General features: G+C 39.1%; 1 protein-coding gene across 4 annotated transcripts in view; it reads right to left on the bottom strand.

Annotated features, from left to right (window-relative positions):
- Positions 1 to 23,885, bottom strand: part of Phf20 (PHD finger protein 20) — a 126,156-nt gene that overhangs the window by 27,617 nt on the left and 74,654 nt on the right. For 3 of the 4 annotated variants that reach the window (XM_076851779.1, XM_076851781.1, XM_076851782.1), the window contains 3 exons: positions 9,496 to 9,774; positions 2,086 to 2,184; positions 521 to 685 (listed from right to left, as the gene is read on the bottom strand). In XM_076851779.1, coding sequence (XP_076707894.1) covers positions 521 to 685; positions 2,086 to 2,184; positions 9,496 to 9,774 — 543 coding nt within the window. The remainder of the gene's footprint in view (positions 1 to 520; positions 686 to 2,085; positions 2,185 to 9,495; positions 9,775 to 23,885) is intronic. The other variant, XM_076851780.1, reaches the window with a different exon arrangement.

Here is a 23,885-nt window from a genome sequence, read left to right as displayed (position 1 = left end):
TTAAATTATAGTTATAAAATGTATAAAACCCTAGCTTGTCCTGAGTAGAAAATGACCTTACTCCAGGGCTGAGAAATCAGGAATTAATCTGTTCCTTGGGGTTGCCATTAGTCCAAATGGAGTACGCTGCCTAGCAATGAACTGAAATCCATTTCCTCACTTCACTGAGAGAGCATGAAGCCCAAGGTCAGTGGCTGCTCGAGGTCACAGATCTGTCAGTGAGCTTCAACTCCTTATGAACCACACAGTCTGTTAATCCTCAGAACTAAAATTTTCCTCAGTCTTCCCATGAAGCCAGCTCTCATACATAAGAAGGCTGTGTCCACAGTCACTCTAAAGTTCTGCAGACAGTGGGGAAAGAGGAAGGAGAGGATCCCAGGAACAATCTGCACCAGAATCACCGAGTCTTGGTGCCTAATTAGCTATAATCAAGCCAACATTTACTACACACATTCTTTGCAGACACTGTTCCAAGTATTACTTTCTAACAAATGATCAGGCCAGCAGCGAGCACCCTTACCAGCTGCTTTCAATTTCCCTTTGTGATTTCCAGATTCTGAGCCATGGAGCTGTGGGCTCATATGGACCCCAGGCTTGTGTGAAGACCCACACCTGGTAACAGCAAATGCTTTGGGTGGAGAAGGTTCCTGGGAGGTGTCACTGATCTCCTCACTACAAGGGCATTCTGGAAGAACAGCATGAGAAAGAAATGAGCAACTCCAGACATTATATATTTTATTATTTTTGTGTGTGTGTGAGGGGGGTGGTTTAAGGGATTGAACCCAGGGACACATTACCAACTGAGCTGCATCCCCAGCTCTTTTTAATTTTTTTGAGACAGGGTCTCACTAAGTTACTGAAGCTGGCCTCAAATTTGCAAATCTTCTGCTTCAGGCTCCCAAGTTGCTAGGTTACAGGTGTGTAACACCACACCTGACAACTCCAGACATTATCAGGGCATTCCAGAACCAACCTCATCCAATCAGTAAGCCTCCTGTTCCAATAGCTCAAACTTGGGGTCAATTCAACCAAGAAAAGGTATAAGGTACTGAGGGAAGATTTAGGATTTCATAAGCTACCTCTGAGAACTCCAATTCCAAACAATTCCTTCTCACCATCACCCCACCTCACCTGTTTCTGGTAAGTTTTTTTTTTTCTCTAAGTCAGAAACTACAATGAGTCTGGAGCAGTGGCATATGCCTGTAATCCCAACATCCCGGGAGGCAAAGGCAGAAGGTTCAAAGCCAGCTTCACCAACTTAGCGAGACCCTAAGCAATTCAGCAAGACCCTGTATCTAAGTAAAATATAAAAAAGAGCTGGGTATACAGCTTAGTAGTTAAGCACCTCTGGGTTCAATCCTCGGTACCAAAAAAAAAAAAAAAAAAAAGAAAGAAAGAAACTACAATGAAAATAAAGAAAACCTGGCATCTCTTTAACTGCCAAGGTTTTAACACAGATTTTCTTAAACATTTTTGTTGGGGTACACACATACTTCTCAAGAAATGAATTCTTTCTTTAGAGATGTATGTTTAAGATTTACATATGTGAACAATCAGTCATCTACACATCCTCTCAGACTTTGTTGCCTCCATGTATATGGCTCTGTAATAGGAGATATACTGGCCCATGAGCCTAAATGGGAGGGCTTTCATAAACGCCAATCAGAGTTGGTAATGGTGGCATACATCTATAATCTCAGCAACTCATCAGGTGAAGCAGGAGGATTACAAATTCAAAGCCAACCTCAGCAACTTAGTAAAACACTGTCTCTAAATTAAAAATAAATAAATAAAAATGGCTGAAGATGTAGCTCACTGGCAAAGCACCTCTGGATTCAATCCCTAGTGCCAAACAAACAAATAAATAAATAAATAATAAAGAATGCCAGCTGGTCCTTGTAAGACATGGGAGTGTACCCCACCCCAGGCCACCCCCACCAGGGCCCTACTAGGTTCAGCCCACAAGCCCTGGGAAAGGCCTGCTGGTCCTTCCTCTCCTCAGTGCAGGCTCACAGGCTACCACAGGAGGAAGTCATCCCTTCCCACCCACGGCAAGGAAATCTAAGAAACCCTCGGGAAGATTACCAGGTTTGGTTTTCTTTTTCTTTTTCTTTTTCTTCTTTGGCTTCACTCTCACAAACTCTTTGAATTTCTTCTCTTTGTTTTTTTCCTTGTCTTTTGCAGCTACAATTAAACACAAGTTTATGTGTTGGCATTTTAATGTTTTTTCAACACAGAGATGTTTATTCTTAAATAATTAAGCACGTCCAATGGGAAGAAATAGAACATGCATTACTAAGTTCTTGCCTTGGCTGTGCCAGTGAGATCACCTTTCTTGCTTTTGAGGGCTCTACAGTGGCTGTAGGATGGTCATTCTTCCATCACTTTGCCTCTAGAGCCCAGGAGACAACTAACTGCAGGCTGCTATTATAAATAAAGACTCGTTTATAATAGCAGCCTGCAGTTAGTTGTCTCCTGGGCCCTGATTGCATATTCTAGTGCACTGGAAAGCTTTTGTAAGGAACCTTGGCCTTGCAAAAATGATGAAACTGGCATCTCAGGTATGGCTCAGGCCAGGATGGTTTGTTTTTTTTTTTTTTTGTACCAGAGGTGTTTAACCAATGAGCCAAATCCCAGCCCCCTTTTTAATATTTTATTTAGAGACCCTGTCACTGAGTTGCTTAGGACCTCACTAAGTTGCTGAGCCTGGCTTTGAACTCACGATTCTCCTGCCTCAGTCTCCCGAGCTTCTGGGATTACAGGTATGCACCACGCAGCCCAGCTCAGGGTATGCTATTATAAAGCATCCAAATTCTGTATAATGAGCAGCCAGGTTCTGAACAGAACTGAATGAGTTATCATTGACTGAAAGACTGTTATCTCAAAATATTATTTTAAAAATTGAAAAAAGCATAATTTTTGCAGTTTGGACTCAGAAGGCACTGGAGTTACCTGAGTTGCTCAACAACTAGGCCTTAGGTTTTTCCCAGATAGTTCCTTTAGTGAACTTCTTAAACTGTGTGTTAGCTTTTGTTCACTGTGACCAAAGTACTTGACAACAACCACTGGTGCGGCCAATTTGGAAAGCAGTATGGAGATTCCTGGGAAAGCTAGGAATGGAACCACCATTTGATCCAGCTATTGCCCTTCTCGGACTATTCCCTGAAGACCTTAAAAGAGCGTACTACAGGGATACTGACACATCGATGTTCATAGCAGCAGAATTCACAATAGCTAGACTGTGGAACCAACCCAGATGCCCTTCAATAGATGAATGGATAAAAAAAAATGTGGCATTTATACACCATGGAGTATTATGCAGCACTAAAAAATGACAAAATCATGGAATTTGCAGGGAAATGCATGGCACTAGAGCAGATTATGCTTAGTGAAGCTAGCCAATCCCTAAAAAACAAATACCAAATGTCTTCTTTGATATAATGAGAGCAACTAAGAACAGAGCAGGGAGGAAGAGCAGGAAGAAAAGATTAACATTAAACAGAGACATGAGGTGGGAGGGAAAGGGAGAGAAAAGGGAAATTGCATGGAAATGGAGGGAGACCCTCATTGCTATACAAAATTACATATAAGTGGTTGTGAGGGGAATGGGAAAATAAACAAGAAGAGAAATGAATTACAGCAGATGGGGTAGAGAGAGAAGATGGGAGGAGAGGGGAGGGGGGATAGTAGAAGATAGGAAAGGTAGCAGAATACAGCAGTCACTAATAGGGCATTATGTAAAATTGTGGATGTGTAACCGATGTGAATCTGCAATCTGTATTTGGGGTAAAAATGGGAGTTCATGACTCACTTGAATCTAATATATGAAATATGATATGTCAAGAGCTTTGTAATGTTTTGAACAACCAATAAAAAAAAAACAACCACTAGAGGAAGAAAAAATAAATAAATAAATAAACGAGTCTTGATGAAACATGCCATGCTCATTTGTTACATGTTGCCTTGATGAAACATGCCATGCTCATTTGTTACATGTTGCCTATGGCTTATTTCATGCTTCAACAGCAGAGTTAAGAAGTAATGACAAAGGCCTTAGGGCCCTCAAAGCTGAAAATAAGTATTATCTAGTCCTCTCCCAGCCCATTTGTTTGGTACTTGAGATTAAATACCATGGTCTGGCATATGCTAGACAAGGTTCTATTAGGAAACTATATCCCCAGACTTTCTTATATTATTTTGAGTCAGGGTCTTGCTAAATTGCCCAGGCTGGCCTTGAACTGATCCTCAAGTAGCTGGGATCACAGATGTGGGCTACCACACCTGGCTACTCTTATCTGTCCCTTTACAGAGAAGTTTGCCAACCCTACTTGGATCATTGCTCCTCAACCCTGTCTGGAATCATATAGGGAGCTTTAAAAAAAAAAAAAAAAAAAGACCTAATGATTTAGCTGAACAACAGAGCACTTGCCAAGTATGCACAAAAACAACAACAAAAAAGCTGGGCTCAGGGGCACATTCCTTAATCCCAGAGGCTTAGGCAGGAGAATCTAAAGTTTAAGGCCAGCCTTGGCAACTTAGCAAGACCCTGTCTCAAAATTTAAAAATAAAAGGCTTTTACAACACTGAGATACATCCCCAGATTTTGGGGGGTTTTTTTGTTTTTTTTTTTTTTAATTCTGAGACAAGGTTGCTCAAGGTCTCACTAAATTGCTGAAGTTGGCTTAAACTTCTGATCCTACTGTCTCAGCCTCCCGTCACCGTGACCAGTGCTCAGGCAGGGCTCCAGTGTCCTTCCACCTTATCTTCCCAAACAGTTGAAACTATAGGCACACACTACCATGCTCTGTGTCTCAAAGACATTTAAAAGGAGATCTATCTGACTCTCAAGGACCATATCAGCACTGTGGCCCTTTTCCCTTTCCCAGATGGGTATCTAGGAACTCTCAGAGAGGAATGATGGGCTATAGCTAGCTGGCACATCTGGGTTCTATACTAGGGAACATACAGGACTTACAGATATATCTGTGGGCAGCTTTCCTGCTAAAATATACCACAACTAAAGAAGAAAGTCCAATAAATATCTAGAAAACAATTTCATCCATTTTGCAAAAACACTCATTTTTTAAATCAAGAAATTACAACCCAGAGAAATAAGTCATACAATTGATTAGTAGAAACAAACCCAAAGACCAAGGAAGCCTGAGCTGACCCCTGCAAGACATGAAAGCTGGTATACTGCAAAACTTCACTTGGAAACACCAATCTACTTCAACCTTCTACATCTGCTTATTCTCTTAAAGGCCTGGCTAAGGGGAAGGAGGCATGTGAGTAACAGAATTACAGATGGCTAGAGTAAGAAGGGGATCTTAAGGACAGGTGACCAGTTTATTCTCCTTGGGACCTCAGAATCTTTGCCCTGCCTGTCCCAGCACAAGAATGTCTTTCTTCTTCCCTTGCTTTCTGGGGCAGCTTCGCTCTAACTTTGAGAGCCTTGAGAGCCTGAACATTTAGTTGAGGCTGCTGAAACAAAACAGATGGGGTGGCTTAAACAATAGATATTTATTTCCCAGAGTTCTAGGTGTTGGCCAATCTGTTTTGTGGTGTATCCCCACATGAAGCAGGTAAGGGACATCCCTCTCTGAATTCTTCTTAAAGGACACCAACCCCATCATGAAGTCCCCACTCTAATAACATCATCTAAACTTAATTACCTCCCAAAGGATCCCTCTCTAAATACCAATATCTAGAGGACAGGACTTCAACATAGGAATTCTAGGACTGGGAAGGGATCTGTGACACACAATTCAACCATAGCAAGGCCTAACTTGAATGTGACCTCCTTTCATTCCAGCTCTTGCCCTACAGGCAAAAGCTGCATCTATGTACCCAGAGCATTTTATGTGTTCCTAAAATAGAACTGAGCCCTTTTCACTGTTTATGTATTTCTCCCCCCACATGAAAAGGCTTTGCCTCAATCACATAGTTCTCTATCACCACTTTGAGTAATAAAGAAATCAGATTTGGGCTGGGGATGTGGCTCAAGCGGTAGCGCGCTCGCCTGGTATGCATGCGGCCCAGGTTTGATCCTCAGCACCACATACAAAACAAAGATGTTGTGTCCGCCGATAACTAAAAAATAAATATTAAAAAATTCTCTCTCTCTTAAAAAAAAAAAATCAGATTTGCGAAGAGATCTGTATGAAGTCACACAGAATCAGTGTTCACTGTTATTGAGATGGCTCAAAAGACTCTCAGAACTGTTTCTTCTGCTCTATCTTGTCCACCCAGAAACTGAGGGGATCATACCTCCCAGAAAAAAAAAAAAAAAAATCTCTTGGTTCTCACAGAATCCCCAGGCTCCATCAGAGAAATCCACTTAAAAGTATTTGCTATAGTCAAATAAGAATATTCAGCATAAAAAGATGTGTGTGTGTGTGTGTGTGTGTGTGTTTTAAACAGTCACTATCCCCAAGCATCACTATTGTCTGAAGCAGAAGTGGTGTCTATTTGTCATTTATGCAGAAGTCAAATCCACACACATGTCAAATGCCTGTGTGAACTAGGAAACAGAATACCCAGTATCAGAGTCTCACCCTGAAACATCCCTCCCCCTGAACTCCGCACACAGTCTGAAATTGCACTCCAAAGATTAAGGGCTTTCTTAGAAGCCTGTAACCTGGTTCTAGTCTTTCAAATTTTAGAACATTTAATTATCAGATTACACAAGTCTGAGCAAACTGACACACCAGGGACCTTCTGATGGGAGAAAGGTGAGGGGAGATGCCTACAACAGAAATTCCTTCAGGAGGGCTAGGGAATAATGAGGTGGCCATACTGTGGAATACTCAAGAGTGCTATGCCACATTCACTCTGGCTGACAGTCAGCCACATAACGAAGGCTGACCTTTCTAAAGAGCCCAGTCCTCACGTAACGATCCTGAAGTTCCTGCTGGTTCATGGTAGACACAGGACTAGTGGCCAAGGTTTCAATTTCCCATATAGATTCCAGCAAGATGATCAGTCTGATAGTAACTGCTGAGCATCTCAGCAATCAGGCAGGAAACGTATTTGGACAGTCACCAAGCTGTCTATGAGTTCTGGATCCACCTGATATGAGGGTGGGGCTGTTATTCCTTGCTGGCTGCACAAATGCTACTTTCCACCTGAGAAGTATAAAAATGACCAGCTATAGCTCCGACAGTTGGTGAGTAACCTGTGTGGCGCATCTACTACCAAATGGATCAATTTTATTACGGAACACTTTAAATAAGCTAAAACACAAGAATTCAAAGGAACCTTAGGTATCCTCTAAAGCATTTGTGTATTTGACCATCCCTGTCACCCTGGTGCTATTTTTAAAAACTGATAGGCAAAAATTCTCAGTTTACCCAGAGATTTTCAAAACCCTACTGAAAGGAATCTGGCATTATCAGAGAGAATAACATCCCAGGTTAGGGGCTAGGGTTGTGTCATAACCCAGCTCAGTTTGTGTAAGTACATTCTGTGATAGTCACACAACTAAAAACAATTGCCTAAGGACACATTTCTCAGAACGTATACTTGTGGTTAAGCAACTTATGACTGTATTTTTTTGATTTTTTATTTGTTTTAACTAGTTATACATGACAGATCATACATAAACAGAGTATAATTTTGACACATCATACATAAATGGAGTATAATTTCTAATTCTTCTGGTTGTACATGAATGACTATATTTTTAACAAGTCATCCAATGACTCCCATGCAGGAAGGCTGGATGCTGCTCCAGCTAAGATCTGGATCAAGTAAATATTGTAGGTGTTATTTGTGAGGAGGGGAAATCTCAGTAACAGACCCTTTAAGTCCTAGGAAATAAATCTGACCCCATAATTAACCAAGTAATCAAAAGCAAAGAAATCTAAAATCACCTAAAAGATAAATATGGCCATCCAAGGTAGCAGGACTAGCTAGTAACAGACATTAACATACCGGAGCAATCAGTGTTTGGTCCTAAATAAAGCAAGTAGTAACCAGGCAAGAGGATATTCCAGCCTGAGAATGGAACTAATCCTTTGCTTCTTTGTGCCAGAATAACAACAATCACCAGCACCAGGCAGAATGAGATTTATGTCTCTTTTGCAATGTTCAGGTCAGAGCTTAGTAATAAATTGTTGTTGAATAAGCAGCTTGATCTATTTTAGCCTGAGGCAATTCTAACTCCAGTATTCTGATCCCATGCTCAAAAAGCAACTTTCCCTTCCCAGAGAATGTCTGAGATGGACAGAAGGAAGATAATTTGGGTAGCAATGGGTCAGCCCTTTTTTTACTTTTTGGTGGTACTGGAGATAAACCTCATGCATGCTAGGCAAGCCCTCTACCACTCAGCTACTTCCAGTCCTTTGTTTAAATTTTCTTTTGAGACAGCATTTCACTATGTTGCTCAGGATAGCCTTGAACTTGCCATCCTCCTGTCTCAGCCTCCAAGTTGCTGGAATTATAGGTTTGTTCCACTATATTTGGCTTCTTTTCACATTTTTACAATGTGGTTACTAGAAACTTTTAAATTATACATGTGGCTTACATATTTCTGATAGATAACAGCACATAAAACTAAGAAACTCCAAACTGGCCTTAACACATTAGTCTTCCCAGCATGGTTGTTGAATGATCTCTTAGAGAGCCAGACATTACCTTCAGATGGCATGGCCCTGACCTACTGTCCTGAAACCTCACTTAATCTGTCTTCCTTAGGGATGCTATCAGATGCTAGGAATTCCACATTTCATTTAAACCTATATATCTGAATGAAAAAGCTTTATAATCCAAAAAGACATGTAGTGATATTATAATTTCAGTTAAAAACAAGATGGGAGATTGTAGAGTTTACTGGAAATTCATTACTTTTTCTGAAATTTCCCTAGAAACACAATTTTTTTTCAATTTCTATGATTTAGAAGAAAATTCCAAAATGGTTCTCTGTAATTAAATATGAAATGAGATTTTGTGGTACTCCATACAAGCACCACTGTAGTTTTTACACAAAATAAACTAGTTTTCTTTGAAAATGCCTTCAGCTGCAATTAAGAAGAAAAAGGATTTGCCCATTAACAAAATCACATATCGTTTTTTAGTTCTTTTGTACTTTTGCCCTGCTGGTAGAGACAGGACACAGGTTTGGGGAGGAGGGGAGGAGGGGAGGAGGGGAGGAAGGGAGGAGGACAGCATGTTCCAGACATGAGTTCTCCCACTAGCTTCTCAAGGAGCGCCCTTGCTCAATTGTCCACACTCATATGGGGAGCACAGAGGCTAGGTAACTCTCAAGATAACTTGGGGAGCAAGAGGCAGAGACAAGAATAAGAATTAAGTATTTCTGCTTCCTCCAGGAGGGCCCCAGCTCTATGATATAAAACCTGAGAAAGACTTATCATTTTCAATCATGTGGAATTAACTGGACAAGACCAACATAATGTCTGCTTTCTGTGTCACAAACATAAGCACAGTGGCCTTAGCAGCAGGGTCCTCTACGGCACAATGCAGAACCAAGATACTTACTTGGGGAACTGGCAGAGACTCGCTTCCTGGTGAGGCTCTCCTGGTTGGCCTTGTCAGACGTTGAAGAGCCCCTTGTCTGGACATGCCTCTTCCCTGGGCTGTCTTCTGGCTCCAGTGATTTCTCCATTCCATGGAAATACTTCATGTGATAGTGCAACAGTTTAGCTTTGCGGAAAAATTTTAAACAGTCCACAACCTTGCATCTAAACTTATGGTCTAGGTCGACAGCTGGCGCATTAGATGTCACAAAACCATCTGTTTTCTTAAAAGTATTTGGTACTGAAAAACAAGCAAAGATTCCATGTGCTTATCCTGGTTATTACAAAACATGCATTAGCATATGGCAATGGAAAGTAAAACTGTGGTATGTGTAATATGCAGTCCGAGACATCAAGCAGACTGCAATTACCTCCCAAATTATTGTTTGCAGAGAATCATAGATAAAAATTGTGATTCATCTTTAGAAACAGGAGGTCAATGTGTTCATTTTAAGTAGCTTTCAAGTTCTCAGGGTTTTACTGACTTTGGGGGGAGAACAAGGGAAATCCTAAAGAAAATCAGGTACTTCAAGCCAACATTGTTGTTTATGAGTTGAACTAGATTAATATTCACCAGTACCCTGTACCCATCTGTGTAGACAGAACTAGGGAACACTCTGCAGAATCTCTTTATGAAACCTAAGGAATTTTACAACCCTGTTTGCATAAGGAAAGTGTAACTGTTCCAAGTGTTTTAGTATTGAGCCTTCAAAATTTCACCACATACTTTGTTTTACAAAGTATTTTGTTGAGTGAAAAGAACCCAGAGAATCCAAAGGAGAAAAAAAAAAAAAAAAGCAACCAAATGAATGGAGCAGGACATGAGGAGAACTTGAAGGACTCATGATCAAATTCAAAGAAATGATAAAAGTTTGACCCTCCAAAACCAAAAAGTTAGAAAGCAACAGTAGAAATGCACCAATAACAAAATATAAATACAGTTGTCACAAGGTTCCCATGTTAGAAACTGTTCATCAAAACTTCCTTCATAATACCCTCATCCCAATAACAGCAATCACCTTAAACTCAAGGAACTCCTCCTCTATAGAGAGGGTCATCCAAGAATATCCTTAATGGACCTTTCTTGGGTGAATGAAATTTTTACTAAAGGCGATGATATAATTTCCACCAAAAGCAGGTAAGCAAGACAAATAAACATCTGGTTAAGTATTTTGATTACTTTTGCAAATTTCATAATAAAATAAAAAAATTTAATCTTAAACTCAATTATAATCTACATTTTAAAAAATCTACATTTCAAAAGTAGGTTTTGATGGGCTGATGTATGTTGTTATATTGTCAATTTAAATTAAACACACACACACACACACACACACACACACACACACCAAAGAAGAATGCCTTAAAATCACTTTCATCCAGGACAAAAGATCAAGACATTTTACCCCTTCATGAACATGAACAAAGTTAAGATCCATAAATTAGCTTGCAGCTTAAAAAATTAAAAGGACTATGAAGTGATATATACTTTTCAGATAAGGAAAGGAATGTCAGAGAAGAAGTTCAAAGCTCAAACTTCTAACATACCCTAAACTGGACAAGACCAACCTAATGGTTTGTTTTTTTGTTTTGTTTTGTTTTTCTTTTGGTAGTACTGGGGATTCAAACCAGGTGCTTAACTGTTGAGCCACATCCCAAGCGCTTTTTGTTTTCTGTTTTGAAACAGGATCTCATTAAATTGCTGAGGCTGGCTTTGAACTCATGATAGTCCTGCCTCAGCCTCCTAAACCACTGAGACTACAGGTATGCACCACCTCACCTGTTCTAAGTGTCTTTTTAAAAAATCAATGATTTGGGCCAGGGTTGTGGCTCAGTGGTAGAGTACCTGCCTAGCATACATGAGGCACCGGGTTTGATCCCTGGCACCACATAAAACTAAAATAAGGGTACATTGTCCATCTACCAACTAAAAAAATATTTAAAAAAAAAAATGTCTTTGGCCAGGTGCTATGGTGCACACCTGTAATCCCACAGCTCAGGAGGCTGAGGCAGGAGGATCAACAGTTCAAAGCCAGCCTCAGCAATTTAGCAAGGCACTAAGCAACTCAGTGAGACCCTGTCTCTAAATAAAATACAAAAAATAGGGCTGGAGGTGTGGCTCAGTGGTCAAGTGCCCTGAGTTCAATCCCTAGTACCCCCCCCCCGCAAAAAAATGAAAAAAAAAAAAAAAACAATGATTTCTCTGTAATTTCCTTCTCTTAGTCATATTAGGTCGAACCACTTAAATCTGCCATTTCTGTAGCACAAAAAAACATTCAATATTAGCTACTCCATATGATTCAACCCTAATAATCCCTTTTCTATATGACAGTCCTCAAAAACCATTGTGGACAACTCCATTTACCCCTTCATGAACATGAACAAAGTTAAGATCCAAAGTCAAAATGCATCAACACTGGGCTGGGGCTGGGCCTCAGTGGTAGAACACTGGCCGGGCACATGTGAGGCACTGGGTTCATCCTCAGCACTAAATAAAAATAAAATAAAAGGTATTGAGTCCATTTACAACTAAAAATAAAAAAAAGTATTTAAAAAAAAATCAACATTGCCTGTAACTATTTGAGGGTGATAGTTTATAATGAAAAAAATAGAACATAAAACACAAGCATGTTTGAATTTAAAAAATAGTTTAGAAGTTAAAAATAGTGAGGAATTTGAACCAATTCCATGAAGAATTATTAAAAACTCTGCAATCTTCTGTAACATCCTGGCCATCTGCATAAGGCAAATACAGCACAGTGGCTACAGGTGTGCATTCTGTAACTGGATGGCCCATTTCAAATCCTGGCTCCTCTATTTACTCCCCTTGCCTCAGTTTCCTCATGTGCAGGTACACATGAGAATGGTAACATCTTCACTGAGTTATGAGAATTAAATAAATTACATGCAAAGAGCCTAGAAAAGTGCCTGGCATATAATAAGTGCTCAATAGTTATTAGCTAATATTACCATACAGTGTTATTTTGGACTTAAGAATAAATGGGCAGACTCCAGAATGGCAATATGTAAATCAATGGTTGTGCAACTGAAGTGATTCTGCAATCTGTATATGGGGTAAAAATGGGAGTTCATATCCCACTTGAATCAAAGTGTGAAATATGATATATCAAGAACTATGTAATGTTTTGAACAACCTACAATAAAAATTAATTAAAAAAAAAAAAAAAAAAGAGAATATAGGGAATGGTCACAGCCAAACTGCTGTATGAGCGTAATATGGTACAATCCACACAGAAATCAATTTGCATGGTCCTAGCAATATTTAAAATGAAAACACACTTTGACCTACAGAATAGTCATGTAAGTATATAAGGAACATGTAACTTTATATTAAAAGAAAACTCATTTTATCATTATTTATAACAGCAAAAGCCAATTTGTGTGTCCTGTAGTATGTCATTTAATAAGAGATGGTTATAAAAAAAAAAAAAAAAAGAATAAATGGGGCTGGAAGCAGTGACATACACCTGTAATCCCAGCGGCTCTGGAGGCTGAGACAGGAGGATCCCAAGTTCAACGCGAGCCTCAGCAATAGCAAGATACTAAGCAACTCAGTGAGACCCTGTCTATAAATAAAATACAAAATAGGGAGGGCTGCGGATGTGGCTCTGTGGTCAAATGCTCCTGAGTTCAGTCCCCACTACCCCCCTCCCCCCCAAAAAAAAGAATAAATGAGAGTTATAAATAGTTTTTCAGGAATTAACCTTCTTATAAGCAGATATTCCCAACACCCTCAGCCTCACTGCATATTCATGCCAAAGGCAGAACAGTACAACAGAAACAGTCCAGCTTTCAATCCTAGCACTAGCCTTTAAATAAATAAACATAAATAAGCATACAAGTTAGACTAATTATCTAAAGGGGAAAATACCATCTATTTCAAAGAGGTGGAGAAAGAGTTACAGACAATGTATGTATTTGGTACAAAGCATGTAATCAATAAATGGAAGTCATTATCACTTTGTACATAAGCATGGAAGGCTTATGTTGTTTCTGGAACATGACTGGAGCGGGTCATGTTTTTGCAATTCTAGAGATTGAACACAGAGTCTTGTGTGTGCTGGGCAAGCATTCTACCACTGAGCAATACTCAAAGTCCAATTTTTTAATAGTCTCATTATAAGAGGTAGGACAGTTCCAAGCATGGCTCACCAAACTCTTTGAATATTGTCTTGTCTCTTAAAAAGATAAAGTGCAGGGACTGGGGTAGCTCAGTGGTAGAGCACCTGCCTAGCATGGGCAAGCCACTGGGTTCAATTCTCAGCACTGCATAAAAATAAATAAAATAAAGGTCCATTGACAACTAAAAATTATTTTTAAAAAATTTTTAAAAAAGATAAAGTGCAGCCAGGTACAGTGGTGCATGCCTATAATTCAGGTACTTGAGAGGCAAAGACAGGAATTGCAAGTTCAAAGCCATTCTCAGCAACCTAGCAAAGTCCTAAGCAATTTAGCAAAAAGGGATTGGGATGTGGCTCAGTGGTTAAGCATCCTGAGGTTCAATCGCTGGTTCCCCCCACAAAAAAAAAATTCATTTTCACTTTTCCCAGTTTCATGAAGCAATATACCAGAAATTATACTTATCCCTAATAAACTTCATCTGATAATTTTAGTCTAAAAATTTTCTAACTTGTTTCTGTAAATCTATTTTTTTGTTTTTGGTTTTTCTTTCCTTTTTTTCTCTTTTTTTGATACTGGGGATTCAACCTAGGAGCACCTTATCCCTGAGTTATATCCCTTGTCCTTTTTAATTTTTTTATTTTGAGATAGTTTCTTGCTAAGTTTCTGAGAGTCTCACTAAATAGCTGAAGGTCTCAATAAATTGCTCAGGTTGGCCACAATCTTCTTGCCTCAGTCCCCTGAATCGGTGGACTACAAGCATCTGCCACTGTGCAATGCCAATCAACCTATGTATTCTTCTTTTTTTTTTCTCCTTTGGATTAAACCCAATGGTGCTTAACCACTTAGCCACATCCTCAGCACCCCCCCCTTTTTTTTAAATATTTCTTTACTTGCAAATGGACACAATGACTTTTTATTTATTTATTTATATGTGGTACTGAGGATCGAACCCAGTGCCTCACATACAGTAGGTGAGCACTCTACCACTGAGCTACAACCCCAGCTCCTTCTCAGCCCTTTTTTGTTTTTTATTTAGAAACAGGGTCACTCTGAGTTGCTTAGGGCCTTACTGAGCTGCTGAGGTTGGCCCTGAACTCACAATCCTCCTGCCTCAGCCTCCCAAGGGCTGGGATTATAGGCATGAGGCACCTGGCTTCAACCTATGTATTCTTTATCAAAGTTGTTGAAAAGGGTTAGGAATTTAGCTCACTGCCAGAGCACTTGCCTAGCACACACAAGGCCCTGAGTTTGGTCCTTGGTGAGCTTGGAGGGGCGGGGGGATCCAAATCCCAGTTGAAAAAGATGTTCAGCTTAGCACAGTGGCATACACCTGCAATTCCAGGGGCTTACACCTGCAGTCCCAGAGTTCAAAGGCAGCCTCAGCAATGACGAGGTTCTAAGCAACTCAGAGAGACCCTGTCTCTAAATATAATACAAAATCGGGCAGGGCATGTGGCCCAGTGGCCGAGTGCTCCTGAGTTCAATACCAAGTGCAAACAAAAAAAAAATATAAATTATGAGTAATCCCAGCCAGTGGGGATATAGCTACAGCATAATCTGTAAAATTCAAACATCTAATTGCCCCACTTTATTAATCGGTCAATGAGGTAGTAATGGTAATTAAGCAAAACAAAAGGAATAGGAAAATGATATAACTATCAAAAATATTTTCCACCAGGCACAGTGGTGCAGACTTCTAATCCCAGCAATTTGGGAGGCTGAGGAAGGAGGATTGCTAATTTGCAGCCAGCCTCAGCAACTTAGTGAGACCATCTCGAAATAAAAAAATAAACAAGCCGGGGATGTGGCTCAGTGATTAAATACCCCTAGGTTCAACCCCCAGTACGCATCAAAAAAAGGTTACAAATGAAAAGAATAGACTATATACAGTATTACTATGTAAAAGAAAACTCAAAACAAGAGCTTAAATTATAAGAATTTAAACAATGGAAATCTTGGTTATGGGATGACAAATCTTTTTTAAAAAGTAAGGTTTCTTTGTACTTTTTCATTTTTAAAAAATTTTTAATTTTTTTAGTTGCTTTATTCATTTATTTATACATGCTGATTATCAAACCCAGGTTGCACTACTCTGCCTAACCTCTTCTGCATGTTTAACAGAGTAACACACGTGAGGCAAGTGCCCTGCTACTGAGCCACAACCCCAGCCCATTTTTCCATATATTATATTTCTAATATAATAATCATATAATTTTCATAGTACAAAGAACCACCATTTCCGTTATATTACTATATTTTGCTTCTCCCCAGAACAGTGCTCCTCTGAGCAGAAAAACATGGTGATGAAAACATGGTCAGGAAACCAGGAGAGGGACTGGGGGCACAGTTCAGTGATGGAGAATATACTCAGCATGTGCAACTCCCTAGGTTCAATCCCCAGCATCCAGTAGCCTGTGGAACCAGTCTACCAAATCCCAAGTCTGACACACAGCAGGTATTCCCCAATGAGAAGAGAGTTCATTTGGAACTCTCACCAGCTTAGAGTCTGTCACTGATGGCATCAGCTAAGTTGACATCATCCATTCCTTGGACAGTATGGTCCTTGTAAAGATGGGAGCAGTTACTAAGAGACAGAGGACAAAAGATTCATAAATTAAGTCTTCAAGGGAGTCTGGTTCAAAGCAAGGGGTAACAGAATTTTTTTGAAGTAAAGGATAAACTCCTAAAACCAATTTATTCCCATTTCAGAAAGTAGTATGGAACTCTTTATTTCCAAATAGTTACTTGTATTACCATTTAGATGCTCTGTGCTCTTCTGCATGTTCTTTTTGTTTGTTTCATTTTCAGTTTTTGATGCTGAGGACTGAACCCAGGTGTGCTTACTGAGCCACATGCCCAGCCCTTTTTAATCTATTTTTTATTTTGAGACAGGGCCTCAAACTTGTGATCCTCTTGCCATAGCCTTATAAGTTTGCTGGGATTATAGGCTGCACTGCTCTCCTAACCTCTTCTGCATGTTTAACAGATTTTTGTTGGGATGAAACAAGAGAGCACAGAGCTCTCTCCTGGACATCAAAATTCCAGGCTCAAAATACCAAGAGTCACCCTTTGTTTTCACAGCTCCTAAATTCCTACTATACACTGGTAAGTGGAGAGAAAAATGGTCCACAGATTTAGCTTTTAATAAAGATAACTCTAAGGAATGTCTTTTTTTTTTTTTTCCTGGAGAAATGAGTAATAGACTCTAAGATGAATCTAATAATCCTCACCTCTTTTCATATTTCCATGTAATTCCCTTACCCAACTAAATTATGGGCCGCACCCCATAACTTCTAATAGAATACGACAAAAGTGACAGTATGTCACTTACATAATTATGTTTAAAAAGATTATAATATCTGCCTTACTAGTAGACATTCTCCTTTGCTGGCTTAAGGAAACAAGTTAGGTTGTCAGCTGCTCTACGGAGAGGAACCCAAGGTAAGATCTGAAAGTGTACCCAGCAAAAAAACTGAGGCCCTTGGTCTGCCAGTCTACAAGGAAGTGAATGCTGCCAACAACCATACAAGTCCAGATCCTTCCCCCAGAGTAGGTTTCCAGGTAAGGATGCAGCAAAAGTCAACCCTTTGATAAAGTGCATAGGACCATGCTGCTATAGAAATTGTTTTAGTCCACTATGTATATAGTAATAAATGTTACACAGTAATAGATAATAATGAGATCAGCAGCCCACTCATTTTCTATATATCTGAGTGATTCTTCATACTCTTTCTTTTATAATAGCATACATTATACTTAAAACAAAAATAAAAGCTTTAAAATATGCTTTCTGTAAAAGTCCTGCCTAATCCTTTTATTGAATGCCCACTGCCATTAATTATCTCAGAACTTCACAATTAGATGGCTTATGATGGTATCAGTTTGGCCATATTCCTTGTCCACGTCAACCTAATTGTCATTCTGCTCTCAATCTCATCTATTATCATTTCAAAGTAATGTCTCAGTTCCTACACAGCCAACTACTGGCCACAGTGACTGCTTCATACTCTCATAGCTCATACCTCACTTGTCCTATGTCCTCTCCCTGCCATTTCTCCCTGGCTCAGCCAGTCTTCACTTCCATCCAGACCCAGCTCACTCCACAAACAGGAAAGCGTCCAGATGGCCCTGGCTCTCAAAGACCACATGCCATTCACTCCTGGCACAAATGACTATCTGCTGGGCTTCATCATTAGCACTTAGCATCTGCTCCTGGATCCTGCTATCTGTTGCTTCTCCAGCCAGAGGAAAAGAGCCACTTCTCATTATCTTGTGGTGCCTCAGCACCAGGCCACATATATTTTTTTTTCTTGTCAGCAATGACACCACATGGCCTAGCAGATTAATACCTTTTGGCAAATACCTCAAATATTATAATGACGAACATATTTTTCAAGTCTGCAAAGAAATAATTTTCTTAGCTCCAAAGCGACAAAAAAAAAAAAAAAAAAAAATCAAAGGAAAACACAAGCAGATTTAAATATTCATAAGCCTGATCATATGCTCAGAATAGAAAATTAATCAAAATTTCCACAAGTGGAGGACCAGTTAAACAAATTACAGCAACTCTGCATTATGTGAAAAAAAAAATTGGGGGGGGGCGGGTGGTGGTCACTGAGGTTGAATCCAGGGGCATTTTACCACTGAATTAAATCCTTACTTCTTTTTGTTTTCTATTTTGAGACAGGTCTTGCTAAGTTTCTGAGGATCATGTTAAATTGCTGAGGCCTCAAACTTATCATCCTACTGCCTCAGTCTCCGAGTTGCTGGAATAATAGGCATGCTCAACCACACCTAACCTGTATTATGGAATCTAACGAACCCTTTAAAAATAGATAGATAGATAGATAGATAGATAGATAGATAGATAGAAGTGGTCTGTATCAACTGATACAATAACCAAGGTATATTAATAAGTGAAAACAGAAGTTACCAGTATATACAGAATGACCCATTTATGATTATAGGTGAATAAACAAAAATAAGATCCTTGTACAGTGAATCTCAACTCAAGTACATCCACAAGATTGGGATCCTAATTAGAATAAGATATATTCCATGCTTGAATAATTATCTCAAAACAGATTTTACTGTCATATATAACTGAAAAAAACCAATAAAATTTTTAAAAAAAACATAATCTTCCAATTCACCAAAAAATAAAATAAAATAAAAATGCACTGAAGCACAATGGAGTCATGTACACCTATAATCCCAGTTATTGGGGAGACTGAGGAAGGAGGATCACAAGTTTGAGGCTAGCTTCAGCAATTTAGTGAGAGTCTATCTCAAAATTTAAAATAGGCTGGGATGTAGCTCAGCAGTACAGTGCCCCTAGATTCAATCCCTAGTACTAAAAAGTAGAAAAAAAGAGAAGGCACTGGAAAGAAAGCAGAAGAGAAATTAAACTACCAACAGTAGTTACTTTTGGAGACGGGTTCAGGAAAATAGGGTAGTTGGTAAAGAATTTCTACATTTTCTCTGCATATTCCAGGAGCAATGAACAAACCTTACACCCAGATAACCTGGGTTCTTAAATACTATTCTCCACTGAAAGTAATCAGAACTTCTGAGAGAATAGGGTAAATGCAAGTCAGGTAAGTATAAGATAAACTTGGAACATATTAATATGCCAGAAAATAAGGAAGTGCTCAAAGAATGACAAAAGAAATAGAAACACATTTGAAGGGCTCCCACTGGCCAAATCCGGAACCAAATAGATATCTTAAAAAATAATAATAGGAGGGAGGGTGGAAGGGAAAAAAAATAAAAATAAAATAATGATAGGAACAGATTATAACCCATAAAACAAAAGAATCAATGAGCCCGTGCAGACCTAAATAAGGAGAGAAAAAATGGAAAAAGAAAGGAAAGTTCCTTAGTATGACAGAATATAACTTAATAAACATAGAAGAAATGACGAGAGGCAGAAATCACCATTTAACAACCTCCTGAGTGGGCTGGGGATGTGGCTCAAGCGGAAGCGTGCTCGCCTGGCATGCATGCGGCCAGGGTTCGATCCTCAGTACCACATACAAACAAAGATGTTGTGTCTGCCAATAACAAAAAAAAAATGAATAATAAAATTCTCTCTCTCTCTCCTCTCTCTCTCAAAAAAAAAAAAAAAAACAACCACCTGAGTAACAACTTCTTCAAGCAAGAAATATCAGTGGATATAAAAATAGTGGCTGAAAGTTTGGTAAAGAAACAAGATATTTACTTACACTTAAGTATCTTCTCACAAGAAATTTATTATAAAGGGGAAAATAAGAGTTTTATAGTGGAAAACTTAAATCAGATGATACTATAATCAAAGTTTACGCGTATATGTGTATCCATATATATCCATACCCTTTTCAAGTGAATTCTGTCAGGATGCCATATCTATTTGTATCTTTTACTGGTGTCTCTGTGTGTTTGTATACACATATGGATATATATTCATATATGTACATATATATAAAATGTACATGTATTAAAAATGTGTGCATATATGTATAAAATATGTGTTCATGTGTATATAGGTGAGTAGATGTCTATATCTCCAAATTCTATGTAAATATCCATATGTACACTAAATGTATACCACATATACTATACACACACACACACAGTGTGTGTGTGTGCATGTGTATGTGCACGCACGCATGTATAGACTTATACTTAAGAAAATATTTTGAGGGGCTGGGGTTGTGGCTCAGTGGTAGAGTGCTCGCCTAGGATGCGTGAGGTCCTGGGTTCAATCCTTAGCACCACATAAATAAATAAATAAATAAAATAAAGGTTTAAAAAAAGAAAATACTTTGAGCTAGGTGTGATGGCACATGCCTGTAATCCCAGTGGCTCAGGAGGCTGAGGCAGGAAGATTGCAAGTTCTAAGTTAGCCTTAGCAAAAGTAAGACGCTAAACAACTCAGTGAGACCCCTGTCTATAAAAAAAAAAATTAAAAATAGGGCTGGGAATGTGGCTCAGTAGTCAAGTGCCCTTGAGTTCAATCCCCAGTACCCCACTGCAAAAATAAAGAAGAAAGAAAAACAAAAATACTTTTGAGGTCACAAAATAGATGGATGGAAGGAAAGCAATCCTACAACCCACAGTTCTGGTGAACATTTCAATGCTCTCCCCAAGAATGCATTTGGTCCCCACCTAAAAATAAAATAAAATTCACTAAGCATTCATTCCACAAGATGGCAGAGCTGCCCCATGTGTCAGAGCTGGGTTTGGAGCAGCCAGCAGCCTCTCTGCAGCTCTGGAGTAGATGTGTTGCCTCCACCAGCTCCTCCTCCGGCTGCGCAAAAGCCTCCTTCAACCAATTTCTCAGCAAGTGACTCCATCTCAGTTTGAAAACACCAATGTTTTAGCAGCAGCTTGGGGCAGTGACTAAGGTCCCTGGGATGTTCTAGTAAAGATCCCGACCCACTTCCTACTCACTTACATAATACATTCCTGGTAAATGATTCTCAGCAACAGCCTCTCTACAGCAATCTTTCTGGATCCTCCTCTATTTACCACCAAGCTCTTCTTCCACAAGAAACATCATTCATCTCCTAAATCAATACATTTCCCCTTCAAATTAAAGAATTCTGAAGATGCCAGCCTGTCCTGAAGTACACTACATAATGTGCAGCACACACTACCTTTCAAACCTAGCTGCCCTCTCTGCTTCCCGGTCTAAATGTACACACTGCTGCATCAAGCACTCATGGGATTACATGTGTAAAGTCTCTAAAGGCAGCAACTCCACTTGATGTACATACCACCCATCAGATGGAATGAGACACACGGACAGAAGATAGGAATCAGAGGGTTAGCATTACCAATCAGTGGAAAGTGTGCAACTCTGGCTAGGTCATTCCTTTTTGCCACATATTAGGCTCTTTGTCTATAAAACAAGGAGAAGCCAGGTGCAGTGACGCATGCCTATGATCCCAGCGGCTGGGGAGGCTAAGGCAGGCGGATTTCGAGTTCAAAGCCAGGCTCAGCAAAAGAGAGGCACTAAGCAACTTAGTGAAACCCTGTCTCAAAATAGGGCTGGGGATGGGGCTCAGTGGTTGAGTGCCCCCGAGTTCAAGCCCCAGTACCAAAAAAAAAAAAGATTGAACTAAAACAGGGAGAATTAATTAACAGTGAAAACTTAGAAATAACTTGAATGACTTAAAGCAGAGACTAGTTACATAAACTATAGAACAACCATATAATGAAATAAATCATGTCACTGTGAAAAAAGATAGAAACTGACATGGGAAATACTGTATATGAAAATGGCAAGCCACTGAATAATATAATAATATGATCCCATTATTCTTTTCTTTTAAAAAGCCATGTGTTATGAATGGTTTAAATGCAGACTATATCTAAAAGGATGGAACCAAACACCAACTAGTAACATGTTTTCTTCAAGAAAACAGGGCAATAACTGGGTCTATGGCACATGCTAGTAATCCCAACAACTGCTGAGGCAGGATGATCATGAGTTCAAGGACATCTGGGCAATTCATCAAGGCCCTGTCTCAAAATAACAACTGGGAGGCTGAGGCTGTAGCTCAGTGGTAGAGCACTTGCCTATCACAGGGTGAGGCACTAGATTTGATTCTCAGCACCACATTAAAAAATAAATAAAGTTATAAAAAATATATATTAAAAAAATAAAAAATAAAAACTGGGGATGTAGCTTAGTGGTAGAGTAGCCCTGGGTTCAATTTTCCGTACCATAATATGTGAAGAGATAAATAAATAAGTGAGACTATATATGGGAGATATTTTCACTCTCTTTTGATTTGTTTTAATTTTTCCTTGCATATATTGAAATTTATAGAAGGAAAAAGAAAAATTAGTTGTTTTAATAGGGGTCTAACTGCCTTAAGTCAGAGACTACAACTTGTGAAAATTTATTAAAAATAAGTATGCAGGGGCTGGGTGGTAGCGCACTTGCCTTGCACGTGTGGGGCACTGGGTTCGATCCTCAGCACCACATAAATAAATAACATAATAAAATAAAGGTATTGTGTCCATCTACAACTAAAAAAAAATTAAAAAAAAAAAACACAAGTATGCAGAGCTGGGGTTGTGACTCAGTGGTAGAGCGCTTGCCCCACATGTGTGAAGCCCTGGGTTCAAGATTCAGCACCACATATAAACAAATAAATAATTAAGGTCCATCAATAACTAATAAAAAGATTTTTTAAAAAATAGAAATTGGTCTTCCTGAATGAATATTTGCCTAAGAAAAATCAAATTGCATTTAATAATCAACATTAAGCAGAATCTTCCATTGTTTTCTCCTGGTAATTCAAAACAGATGAACATATCTGAATTCCGTGGCACATCCCAGTTACCGAGGAGGCTAAGCCACAAGGATAACAAGTTCAAGGCCATTCTCAGCAACTTAGTGAGACCCCATCTCCAAAATAAAGGTCGGGGGAGCGTGGCAGGAAGGCACTGGGGATGTGGCTCAGTGAACCCCTGGATTCAATCTCCAGTGCAGGGAAAAAGATGAGCATACTAAGCCAACATGCACCATAGGATGATTTTTTGTTCATGCATTATTATATTTCTCAGTGAAGAACATCAATGAATAACTGTGATTTAGCCTTAGAAAACATACTAAAATCCTTTTTTGCAATAATTTTCAAAATATTCTCTATTTAATATTTGATATATTTTTTAAAACTGCCAATCCAACAGAATACTTGGGAAAAAATTACTACACCAATAATTAGGATGTACTTTAAACTCCATTTGGAAAAAGAGTTGCAATATTATGACAGATCTAGAAACAATGAAGCTGGTTAAAATCAACCAATAGGGCTGGGGATGTGGCTCAAGCAGTAGCGTGCTCGCCTGGTATGCGTGCAGCCCGGGTTCGATCCTCAGCACCACATACAAACAAAGATGTTGTGTTCGCCAATAACTAAAAAATAAATATTAAAAAAAAAAATCAACCAATAATGTTGTTCATCATTTATCAACTATCAGTATCCAGGAAAATCCTTTCTTAAAAGTAAGTGTCTTAGGCTGCAGTTGTTGTTCAGTGGTAGAGAGCTTGCCTAGCATGTGTGAGGCACTGGGTTCGATTCTCAGCACTGCATATAAATAAAGAAAGAAAAATAAAGATCCATCAACAACTAAAAACTATTTAAAAAAAAAAAAAAGGAAGTGTCTCACTGGCATAGGCCTGAAATCCCAGAAACTCAGGAGGTGAAGGCAGGA

The sequence above is a fragment of the Callospermophilus lateralis genome, chromosome 3, assembly GCF_048772815.1.
Source record: "Callospermophilus lateralis isolate mCalLat2 chromosome 3, mCalLat2.hap1, whole genome shotgun sequence".
Taxonomy (NCBI): domain Eukaryota; kingdom Metazoa; phylum Chordata; class Mammalia; order Rodentia; family Sciuridae; genus Callospermophilus; species Callospermophilus lateralis.
The sequence above is the reverse complement of the archived record's forward strand: the minus strand, read 5'-3'. Positions and strand labels throughout refer to the sequence as shown.